Here is a 13,126-nt window from a genome sequence, read left to right on the forward strand (position 1 = left end):
GCAAGAGGAATCGCTCGACTGCACGGAGGAAACATCAACAAGGGCACGTCGATCGCATACATCGAGGAAATTCCGGAAACGAGCAATGCGTTTGTCCTCTCGTATTCTGTCGCATCTACCCCGACGACCGTAGTTCCTGAGCCAGACTTCGACATAAATCCAAGTCTCCCCGTGATTAAGCGGCAACAGCTCAGAAGTCTGCTTCGACGATACAAAGACTGCTTTTCGACGTCATCGAAGATTCGACAAACACCAGTCGCAAAGCATCGCATAATAATCGAAGAGTGCGCTCGACCACTCCGCCAGAGCCCTTACCGAGTTTCGACGTGAGAACGCGAAACTATAAGACAACAAGTCGACGAAATGCTGCGCGACGACATCATCCAGCCGTCGAAAAGCCCGTGGGCGTCTCCAGTCGTTTTAGTGAAGAAAAAGGACGGAACCCTACGTTTCTGCGTCGATTCTTGTCGACTGAACAAAATCCAGAAGAAAGACGTATATCCTCTCCCACGGATAGACGACGCATTGGATCGGCTCTGCAATGCTATATACTTCTCTTTGATAGACCTGAAGTCTGGCTACTGGCATATAGAAGTCGATGAAAGGGATCGCGAAAAGACCGCCTTAATCACGCCAGACGGCCTCTATGAGTTCAAGGTTATATCATTTGGACTGTGCTCGGCGCCTGCAACGTTCCAGCGCGTGATGGACACGGTTTTAGCAGGATTGAAGTGGCAGACCTGTCTTGTTTACCTGGATCACGTCGTCATCTTCACCGGAAATTTCGACGATCACCTTAAGCCGCTTGCGACAGTATTAGAGGCCATCAAGTCATCTGGGCTCACTCTGAAGCCGGAAAAGTGTCGCTTCGCTTACGATGAGCTTCTATTCCTAGGCCACGTCATCAGCAAATCTGGGGTATGCCCAGACCCGCAGAAGACAGCTGCCATCGCAAAGTTCCCGCAGCCAATCGACAAGAAGGCAGTGCGCAGGTTCCTTGGCATGTGTGCCTACTATAGGCGCTTTATCAAGGTCCTTTCACGCATCGCGGAGCCGCTAACCCATCTAACGAAATGTGATGTCGAGTTCAAGTGGGAAACGCCGCAGGCCGACGCATTTCAAGAACTCAAACGACGCATGCAGTCGCCACTGGTACTTGCACACTTCGACGAGGACGCCGATACTGAAATCCACACTGACGCCAGTAGCCAAGGCCTCGGTGCCGTCCTAGTCCAGAGGAAAGACGGACTTGAACGGGTTATATCTTATGCTAGCCGGTCGCTGTCAAAAGCGGAAGGCAATTACTCTACGACTGAAAAGGAATGCCTCGCCATCATTTGGGCTGCAGCAAAATTCCGCCCTTACCTCTATGGCACGCCATTCAAAGGCGTCAGCGACCATCACGCGTTGTGTTGGCTAGCCAACTTAAAGGACCCTTCAGGACGGCTGGCGCGGTGGAGCCTCAGACTGCAAGAATATGACGTCACCGTAATATACAAGTCCGGAAAAAAACTCTGACGCCGACTGCTCATCACGCGCCCCCATCGATCCCCCGCCGCAAGACGACGAGGACGACGACGCCTTCCTTGGAATAATAAGCACGGAAGACTTCACTAAACAGCAGCGAGCAGACCCGGAGCTAAAAGGCCTCGTCGAGTATTTGGAAGGGAACACCGACGTTGTCCCTAGGGCATTTAAGCGCGGGTTGTTTTCGTTCATGCTACAAAACAACCTGCTTGTGAAGAAGAACTTCTCACCAGTTCGCGCCAGCTACCTTCTTGTTGTACCGTTAGCGCTGCGTCGAGAAGTACTGCACGCCTTACACGACGATCCCACCGCTGGGCACCTCGGATTGTCCCGGACGCTGTCGAGGATACAGGAAAGGTATTACTGGCCACGTCTGACCGCCGACGTCGCCCGTTACGTTAAGACATGCCGAGACTGTCAACGACGCAAGACACCACCGACAAGGCCAGCAGGATTACTACAGCCGATCGAACCTCCTCGTCGACCATTCCAGCAGATTGGGATTGATTTGTTGGCGCCGTTTCCGACGTCAACATCCGGGAATAAGTGGATCGTCGTGGCGACGGACTATCTCACCCGCTTCGCTGAAACTGAAGCTCTACCAAAAGGCAGCGCAGCCGAAGTGGCGAAATTTTTCGTCGAGAACATCCCGCTGCGACATGGTGCCCCACAAGTCCTCATCACCGACAGAGGAACGGCTTTTACAGCAGAGCTCACCCAGGCCATTTTGCAATATAGCCAGACAAGCCACAGGAGGACAACTGCCTACCATCCGCAAACGAATGGTCTCACGGAGCGCCAGAACAAGACCCTCGCCGACATGCTAGCGATGTACATGTACGTCGACGTTGAACACAAGACGTGGGACACGGTCCTGCCGTATGTAACATTCGCCTACAACACGGCGGTGCAAGAAACAACACCGATCACGCCGTTCAAGTTGGTTTACGGCAGGAACCCGTCGACGACGCTCGACGCCATGCTGCCGCACGTCACTGACGAGGAGAATCTTGACGTCGCGACCTTTCTCCAGCGCGCCGAAGAAGCCCGACAGCTCGCCCGCCTACGGATCAAGAACCAACAGAGGACCGACAGCCGACACTACAACCTCCGACGACGCTTCGTCGAGTACCAGCGCGGCGACCGTGTTTGGGTATGGACCCCGATACGCCGACGAGGACTCAGTGAGAAACTACTCCGACGCTATTTCGGACCCTACAAGGTCATCTGACGTATTGGCGCTCTGGACTATGAGGTCGTGCCAGATGGCATTTCGCATTCACAGCGGCGCCGCGCACGATCCGAAGTGGTCCATGTGGTGCGCCTTAAACCCTTTTACGGACGCTGACGAACTTCCTATTTTGTTTTCTTTGCTATGAGTGCTTTTGTTTATTACTTTCGTTTGTTTGCAGCATCGGGTCGATGCTCTTTAAGAGGGGGGTATTGACACGTGTACTTATCTTTATCGGGCGACCACATTTCGCCGCCTAACAAATGTAATCGCACAGCGCGGGACGCACCTGCATGTATCCGAAGTTTCTCGAAAGTTATCGATGCTTCTACCCGGCTGTCTGTTGTCGCCGAACCTTGAGCTATCTGATTTCATCGCGTGACGCGAATGGTGTAGAACTTTGTGGAAAGCACGCGGATCCCAACGATTAGTCTGGAACGTTCGATGACTACTGTATAAAAGACGACGCGCTGGACCCGCTGATCAGATTTTCGACGATCGCCGACTGGGTTCGCCGCTCTGGTTGTGCTTTGTGTAGCCTGTTTTGTGGGCACAGGTTCGCCCAATAAAACGTAGTTCTGCCTTTCACAGTATTGCTACTGTGTTCTTTGACGACACGACCACGTGACAGTATTGTTTATGGTATATACGATCGTAAGGCAGTTTTTGGATCCGTTCTTTATAGTTCTGAAAAAACCCGCCGTGGTTGCTCAGTGGCTATGGTGTTGGGCTGCTCAGCACGAGGTCGCGGGATCGAATCCCGGCCACGGCGGCCGCATTTCGATGGGGGCGAAATGCGAAAACACCCGTGTGCTTAGATTTAGGTGCACGTTAAAGAACCCCAGGTGGTCAAAATTTCCGCAGTCCTCCGCTACGGCGTGCCTCATAATCAGAAAGTGGTTTTGGCACGTAAAACCCCAAATATTATTATTATAGTTCTGAAAAACCCGATATGGTTTGTTCTACGTTTGGCAATCTAAACCATGCTGATGGCGTTAGTATATTTGATGCAATTGGCGTTTTCTTTAGTAAATTTGAAGTGATCGGTCATTCCGGCGACATCCACGCTTTAAACGAATTTTTGAGTGATCTTGTTAAAATGTGCACTTCGCGTTTTCTTTTTTCGCATTAAAAACTAGAGACCAATACAGTGTTGCATTGGATTAGTCGGGAATGTTCACATCGATGACGCTGACTTTGCCGCTTTGATGCGTGGAACGCGTTGGTTATACTCTTCTTACTGTTTGGTGTCTTGCTCTTAAAGGGAACTTCGAAGTAAAACTATTGCAACAGTGATTTTTATTTCCATGTAACCCTTTCGGGTTTTCTAAATATTATCCTGGAAAATTCTACAGTACTGTTCTTCGTAAAGAATCTGCCCCTGATTCAATTGTAATTAGTGACGCCGTTGCAAGCGGTATTCCTATCATCGCTAACACACTTATTACTCACTTTTAATCTGTATTCCCCATCATAAAGTCGTATCTCTTTATTTTACTGAATATTCGCAAAGCTCCAATAATGATGTTGTTTCAGGCCAGGTCATGCCAATTTTGATTTTAAATCTAAAGTAAGAAAACAAAACTAACACTGACGAAATAGGCAGTGTACTCCTCACTCAATGCTCATTATGGTCAAATCGTTATTAGATTATTACTTGCCATAAATTTATTTAAACGTCTGTCGTCCCTTCACCTTTGAAATTTGAAAGTTCTTCCATTCTACAAATCAGAGAATAAACATTCCATATTTAATTAGGCACCCATCTCGCTTGCATTTCATATATGTAAACTTCAAGAAGGCGCAATATACAACGTACCATTCAGTTTCTGGAGGCAGATTACGTTTTATCTCATGCTCAAGATGGCTTTCGACATCGTTCCTGCACCTCGCATTACCCCATTCAGTAAGTTCACTCCTTATATCATGCAGGCTTTAGACGTAGATGAAGAAATTGACGCAGTATTTATAAATTTTTTTATGGATTCGACAATGGTGCATACTGGAAACTTGTGAAAAACCTCGTCGTTATCCACTACAACCATGCATTAACTAACTGGCTAGCTTCTTTTCTGTCTACCGGGTACCTAACCTTACTCTCCAAATCTTTCCAGTCCTCAATGCCCAGTGTAACTTCTGGCGTGCCTCAAGGCGCAATCTAAGATTGAGCCTTGAGTCACACCACATGTCTGGTTCTCTTTTTATTTTATATAAGTAACTTACAACGTATCATTCCCGCAAAATTCACATATACGCTGATGATTGTGTTACATACTCTAATAATAATATTGCTAATGATCACGACATTGTTAAGTATTCATTTGTGCCATTCATATCATGGTTTGTTACTTGACAAATGCAAAACACCTTCCAAAAAACTGTTTTCATGTCATTTACTAAATTCTCTGTCGCATCTTCTTTCGCGTGCTTGTTTAATGGTTATCCACTAGAAAGCGTCACAACATTAAGATCTTAGATTTTCGATCAATTTCGCTTTGGCCAACCACACAACCATGCACTTAGAAAACTAGGATACCTGCAAATTAACAAGCACTCGCTCCTTCTTAACACAAGGCTCCTCACTTATAAAATAACACTTCTTCCAGTAAATAGAGAAAGTGAACCGAGCAAGTTGGCATTGATTTTTCTCTAAATAGAAATTAACTCGCCATCTCGGCGCTGGGAAAATGGATGCCCCGCGAAGCTGTTGAAAACCACCACTACAATTTCTCAGGAGGTATGTAACGCTTTATTCCTTTAGAGTAATGAGAGTAATGATTATTTCTAGTAATGGCAGTAATAGGTGTAATTGCAATTTTGACGCCACGCCGCCACTGGTCTTGTTGCTTTTTTTTTTTTTTTGCCTTGGCCGATACATTGCTCACGATGCTCCTCGGGAGTCTTAACTATTGGCCCTATAACGTAAAAGTATTCCAATATGTTTTTATTCCAATCCCCTGACGTCAAATTTGCGTCGCCGCAGACGCAAGTATAGGTCGGTCACCTGCAAGGTTGTCTGAATAGACCACTCAAACGCTCTTCTCGTTCATAGGAGGTCACATTTGTGTGCTTGAAAAACGAATAACATTACTTACACTGGATTCTTGTCTTATCTAATTGGCTGACAAGAGGCAAGGAGCATGCTCAAGTGGAGAGAGTTTCGATTGGGCCGAGCCACTGCACTGAAAATCGATAATCGGATGAAGGGTGTTGTGACGGCGTCTGCGATTGGTCCGCTTTCTCTTATTTAGCTTGCGGTGGCTGGTTGAAAATCGCGGCGGCATGCAACGGAAGCCTAAGAATGACGATAAACGGATCCTCAGCAAGGAAGAGCTGGCGGAACGAGGTCGTAAAGATGCCGAAAGTGCTCGAAAACGTTACACAGCCACGCAGAATGCTTATTATACGCGAATAAACCCATGCTCTCGGCAGGTGCGAGTAGCCAGTGCCGGCGCGATTGGCAGCAGCCATGTTATTCCTATCGGAACAGGGCAGTCTGCGGCTATTCAGAAGAAAATTCAGTTTTGTTCGGCATATTAATGCATCTTTAACGCGTACACGTCACTTTGACGCGGTGAGTCCTTGCGGTTTTGTGACGTCGTGTAACAGGCAGGTGAAGTGGGTGCAGCCCGAAAACTTTTGACCAATAGCCGAAGGCTGATAGCGGAATACCGTAGAATCAGAAATAACTATTATTCTTTGGTTCAGTCACATCATGCGGAATCAGTGTCTACAGGTCATACCAGAAGGGGAGCTATCGCGCTTTTTCTGACGTCGCGTGACAGTTAGGAGAAGTGAGAGTGGTCCAAAAAGTGTCTGACCATTCGCAGCGGACTCATTGCAGAATTGGAATAGGAAAGTTGGGAATATTTTTACGTTGTAGCAGCCTATGGGGGGGGGGGGGGGGTGTTGTCTACCAGTAGCGGTGCTGCAACAATAAAGAAATCGGTAGCTAGGCTGGTTCATTTGTGTATGAAAGGCTAGTGCCGTCACCACCCACCACCGTCGCGAGCTGCCATCGCCGAGGGTTCTAGTGCAACAACAATGTTTACCGGGAATTGTACGCTGGCAGCCTTACGTACTTCACATTGTTATCAGGGGCACCTTATCATCATTTATGTGGTTCGAATGCTTGTTTTGTGCTTGTTCTGTGTTGAACGAGCTCTTCTCTATATTGTATGCATGACTGCAAAGAATGTACGCACTTTTCACTTCTCTTTGCTGAATGCTTCAAACCGGCTCGACCTCCGCAGTGGGTCGGCCTGGTGTTCAACTACCTCCGGGATCGGCCCACATTTTTACTCAACGGAGCGGACATAAATATCCAAACCAACTTGAGGCTAACGGCTTTGATGCATAATTTGCCCTGCACTCTTTGCAATCTTGAGCTTGTCATTCTCTTCGCTTGCCGTTGTCGAGCCTTATCTTTGAAGAATTTCCATGCTCTAACTTTGCACTATTTTGTCTACTCAGCAGCTACATCGATCCCGCTAGACCTTCGTCCACCACACATTATAATCAGTTGAATATGTTTCCTTTTCTTCACTGACTCGAACCGAAAAATATATTTTTTCCTGCTATTACACTGTGCAATGCTTTACCCGGACACGTGTTATCTTCATTACCTGATTGTCAACCACGGATTTTATTGCATCTCGTTTTGTTTTCAGTTCTTTTCTTTGGCCGCCTCTGCAATAAAAGCGAAGCTTTTCTCTCTGAACTTCACCAGGTTTCGTGACAGTGGGTGCGGCTTCTCCCTCGTGGAATCCCGTCGCCGTGGAGCACCTTCCTTGCACCTTCTAGCCTCCGTGCATCCGCGGCCATGCAGGGGAAAGAAAAAAGAACCTGCAGTGTCGCCTTCGCGCATTGCATTACGCTTTCTAGAATGCCTCAGTTAAATCCTCCGTGTCGCTTTGCGTGGACACTCAACGAACACAAACTCGTGTTTCGGCTTTGTGGACTCACACGTAACTTCGCTGCATGAAGATTCCTGCTCCTTGGATCTGCCGCATTCGTATTTTCTACTCCTTACTCCTTGATAGCCCATCATGGCTGCAGTGTGCTGAAAAAAAGGAAGAATAAATAACAAAAAATTAGAGGGCTTCATTTGCCAAAACCACTTCCTGATTATGAGGCATGCCGTAGTAGAGGACTCCGGAAATTTTGACCACCTGGGGTTCTTTACGGGCACCTGTTTTCGCATTTCGCTGCCATCGAAATGAAAGAATAAATAAATAAACAAATAAATAAATAAATAAATAAATAAATAAATCTAACAGTGAATACGAACGCCGCGCAACAAAAGAAAGTTAGGGGAGAAACAAGAGCTCTTTAATTATTCGCGCCCCTGCAAAATAAGCTAGGAACGTCTAAAATTCGCCTGAGATAACATTTAACATGTCCCCTATTTCTACAGAATGTGCACTCGGACTCGTATAAAGTTCTTCCGGCATTCTCGAAAACATTATAAATAACAACCAAAGAACACTCGCGAACGCCTGAATAATTAGTTAGCTACAAAAACTAATTCTACAAAGCGCATAATTTTCAAAACGTTGTATTGGTCCTTCCAGGGCAATGGCAAAACGTGAGCGTTTCACATAAAGTGTCTAATTAGACCGAGAAGGAGGTTTTAGCAACTTTTATTTACGCCTAAACAATTCGTACACTCCAAAATTGCCTATATATTACCTCAAGAATTTCCTGTGTTTCCTCAAGATCTGTTATATCAGTGATCTAGTGTTTTCAGATAACCAAGAGAGCTTACAAATGGCGCTTTTAAGCGCTTCTATCGTCCATGTTTTGGTATAGTATAGTATAGTATAGTATAGAACAGTATAGTATAGTATAGTATAGTATAGTACAGTATAGTACGCACTCGCACTTTCGCTGTGAACAAAGAACCACTTAAGTGGCTATTTATCCACAACGTCGTAATTTAGCGACCGATACCAGTAAGGCGTTACTTTATTTTTTTTTAACTTTGGCACACTAGTTACCTTGGCTGTGAAAATATTTTTTCGTGCGAATCACGTATGCTTTCTTCTAGATTTAGAATATCGATCTATACGATAGGAAATTGTACCTTACTAATCTAGAGGTGTTTTTCTCCACAGGACGATGCGTGCGAGTGGAAATGATGGCCGCTTGCTTGTCCGCCGCTTCAGTTCTGGCGGTTGTTTGCGTGGCGTCTGCCGTCTGCAGAAAGAGTCGGCGCTCCCGGTCACATACAGCAATGAAGGAAACGGCAACATCAGCGAATCTCAAAGGTACATCGCTGCCAATTTGACGGCTTTTTTGGACCAAGCTTACGGTTGTCATCTGGCACTAAGATACCTGTAGTGCTTAGCTTGAATCATGCAAAGCGCGTCTTGCACTGAATTGGTAGCTGTGAATGCTTTCCGTCTCGCTTTATTGTAAGAATCAAGCCTTCGTGTCTAGTCGCATCTGCTGTTCTAAACTTTCTGGTTCAGAGAAAAAGACGGACGGACAGACGGACAGACGGACAGACTGATAGATGGATGGATGGATGGATGGATGGATGGATGGATGGATTTAGGATGGATGGATGGATGGATTTAGGATGGATGGATTGATGGATTTAGGATGGATGGATTTAGGATGGATGGATTTAGGATGGATTTAGGATGGATGGATTTAGGATGGATGGATTTAGGATGGATGGATTTAGGATGGATGGATTTAGGATGGATGGATTTAGGATGGATTTAGGATGGATGGATTTAGGATGGATGGATTTAGGATGGATTTAGGATGGATGGATTTAGGATGGATGGATTTAGGATGGATTTAGGATGGATGGATTTAGGATGGATTTAGGATGGATGGATTTAGGATGGATTTAGGATGGATGGATTTAGGATGGATTTAGGATGGATGGATTTAGGATGGATTTAGGATGGATGGATTTAGGATGGATTGATTTAGGATGGATGGATTTAGGATGGATTGATTTAGGATGGATGGATTTAGGATGGATTGATTTAGGATGGATTTAGGATGGATGGATTTAGGATGGATTTAGGATGGATGGATTTAGGATGGATTTAGGATGGATGGATTTAGGATGGATTTAGGATGGATTTAGGATGGATGGATTTAGGATGGATGGATTTAGGATGGATGGATTTAGGATGGATGGATTTAGGATGGATGGATTTAGGATGGATTTAGGATGGATGGATTTACGATGGAACCAGTTGGATGGGTTCGAAGCTCGTGGCACTTGTTAATACAATCGACCATTCTGGAAATGAGCGTGTGGTGGCCACCGGAAACTCGCCTGCGCCTTATGGCTGCAGCGTACAGGCCGTATGTGGTCCGGCACCGCCTTCTCCCTCAACGCCTCGTAACTCACCACCAGCATGTGCATAATCGTCATGTGTGTGACGAAGGCCGGACTCCGGCCGAAACGTTGGTTAAACCTGCACTTTTATTGTGTCCCTCAGAATTGCTGCGTCATGATCTTTATGTCCACTGTAGGGCGATGGTTTCTCCCAGCAAGCTTCAGGTACCCCTTTCTTGAGTTAGCTGATTACAAATTGCGCCCCCCAATTTACTCATTTCTTCGCCCTACATAAGTTTATGCTATCCTTGACAGTGTTTCCCTTCGCTTAATGGTACCCGTTCTCTAACTCTCGTGATCAACCGGTGATCTGTCCCACGCTATACAAGGCCTGTAGAGTTGCATTCTTTTCTACTAATGTCCACTAGAACATCCGCTATTTCCGCTTCATCTCCGATGCCCACCGATGCCTACCGATGCCTACCGATGCCCACCGATCTCTTCCCGTCTCTTAACGTCTCAGGACGCCTCAATGTCTCAGAACGTATTTCATTACAGCACTCTTATCAAGGTTATTAACTTGTTAATATTTTAGTGAAAATGGAATTTCCCGGCGCCGCAGCCACATCGCCAGTCACCCAGGAGGCGCGATCTCGAGATTGCTTGAGCTGCTCTGGTTGAGACACGCTGCATGCTGCTCTCTTGTGCTGTATTCCTATTAGATTCTGGTGCAGGTGCTACGGTTTTCGCCAACGTAGAATTACGCACCCGAACTCTGCCATTCGTCATGCCTGACGGATGCCATACGTCAGGCATGACCGGTCAGGCATAACCGGTGGGGCTCGACATCCCCACCGGTTACTCCAGCCATCGTATGTGCCGGTTCCCAGTGTCAGCGGGATCCTGACTTATTCAGCGGCACCGATGAGAAAGACGTTGAAGATTGGCTGGAATCTTATGAACGCGTCAGCAACACCAACACTTCTATTTATTGGGCGTCGCCAAGCTGTGGTTCAAAAACCACGAAGCCGATCTCCGCACTTGGGCTAGCTTTAAGACCGGCATCGCTGATGCTTTCGGCCGCCCTGGCGTGCGCAAACTTCGCGCTGACCAACGCCTACGAAGCCGATCCCAGCAAACTGGGATCCCAGAAACGTTCACCAGCTACATAGAGGACGTCGTCGACCTCTGCCGGTGCGTCAACCCGGTGATGGCGGAGGCGGACAAGGTACGTCACACCATGAAGGGCATTTCCGGTGATGCCTTTCATATGCTCCTCTGCAAAAACCCAGGCACTGTCTCTCACGTCATTGAGCTTTGCCAGAGTTTCGACGAGCTCTGCAGACAGCGCCTTCTCACGCGGCGCCCCCCTGCGTCCGACGAAACCCTCGCGAATCTAATACAAATACAGCACAAGAGAGCTACACAAGAGCGGTCTACACAGACGCAGCCAGACACCCTCGCGGCGACCTCATGACAGCGGTGGTAGCGGATCACAACGGAGGATTGATAGAACATACAACAATCACGGCTGGCCGAGTGGTGGAAGCGGAGGAAACCGCGATTGCCATGGCCATGCATGCGGAAGCGAATACCGTCATCAGCGACAGCAAGCAGGCCATCGGCAATTTCGTCCGTGGTAGAATTTCCAAACAGGCGTACCATGTCCTCACACGACGCCCCCTAAGCGGCTTGAAAACCCCCGTGTGGACCCCCGCTCACGCGGCTGTGCCCGGCAACGCGTCGGCTCACAGTTTGGCTCGATCTCGCGCGCCGATCCTCGTCCGCTGATGCGGACGGCGTGAATAAGGAGGAGAGACACGAGGAACCCCGCGAGACATATTTGGAGCACATGTCGCCAAGGGTGCGGTTAAATCTCTCCGTCAGGCCATTAGTTTGAGGATGGTAGGTGGTGGTGCGATGAACGATGCGACATTCAGCAAGGAGCGCGTTTACGACTTCGGAAAGGAAGACACGTCCTCTATCACTTAAAAGTTCGCGAGGTGCACCGTGACGGAGATTAAAGTTTTTCAGGAGGAAGGATGCTATATTACGGGCGGTGGCAGCAGGCAGAGCGGCTGTTTCTGCGTATCGCGTCAAATGGTCGATGGCGACGTCTATCCAGCGGTTCCCGGAAGCCGTGCTCGGAAGGGATCTATACAGGTCAGTGACAATGCGATCGAAGGGCCGGGCAGGACACGGGATTGGTTGGAGTGGACCAGAGACATGCGGAGCAGGAACCTTGCAGCGTTGGCACTGAGGGCACGACCGAATGTACTTGCACACGAAGGTGTACATGCCACGCCAATAAAACGTGGAGCGAAGCCGGGTGTACGTCTTGAAGACACCCGCATGTGCACACTGCGGGTCAGTGTGGAAGGCAGAACATATTTCACCACGAAGACGTCGAGGTATGACCGGCAACCACTTGCGGACGTCAGAGACGTAATTCCGGCGATAGAGAAGTCCATCTCGAATTTCGAAGTGAGATGCTTGACTGCGCAAAGCCCGAGTTGGTGAAGGAACAGTCAACGGGCTTGAAAGGAAGCGGATAAGATCCAGGCATCCTTGCGTTGCTCCGAAGCCATGTCGCAGCCTGCTTTGAGCGAAAGTACTTGGTCAACGGCAGAGAGGCAGGCATCGCTTTCGGTTGACACGGGCGAACGGGAAAACGCGTCGGCATCGGTGTGGCGGCGGCCAGACCTGTAGACAACGCGCACGTTGAAATCTTTCAACCGCAAAGCCCAGCGAGCTAATCGACCTGAGGGGTCCTTCAACGTGGACAGCCAACAAAGTGCTTGGTGGTCTGTAATCACGTCGTAAGTTGAAGGGGCGGCCATAGAGGTAGGGTCGAAATTTACCAAGTGCCCAGATTATGGCCAAACATTCCTTCTCCGTAACTGAATAATTCTTCTCGGGTTTGGTGAGGGTGCGGCTTTCGTATGCAACGACGTACTCGTCGAATCCAGATTTGCGCTGCGCGATCACAGCGCCAAGTCCAACACCGTTGGCGTCGGTGTGTACTTCGGTCGGAGCTATCGGGTCGAAGTGACGCAGTAAAG

The 13,126-nt window shown here is 48.1% G+C and overlaps 1 protein-coding gene across 1 annotated transcript in view; it reads left to right on the top strand.

Annotated features, from left to right (window-relative positions):
- LOC142587364 (uncharacterized) overlaps positions 1-13,126 on the top strand; it is a 199,680-nt gene that overhangs the window by 167,344 nt on the left and 19,210 nt on the right. The window contains exon 7 of the mRNA XM_075698312.1: positions 8,875-9,027. Coding sequence (XP_075554427.1) covers positions 8,875-9,027 — 153 coding nt within the window. The remainder of the gene's footprint in view (positions 1-8,874; positions 9,028-13,126) is intronic.

This window comes from Dermacentor variabilis, chromosome 7 (assembly GCF_050947875.1).
Source record: "Dermacentor variabilis isolate Ectoservices chromosome 7, ASM5094787v1, whole genome shotgun sequence".
Taxonomy (NCBI): Eukaryota; Metazoa; Arthropoda; class Arachnida; order Ixodida; family Ixodidae; genus Dermacentor; species Dermacentor variabilis.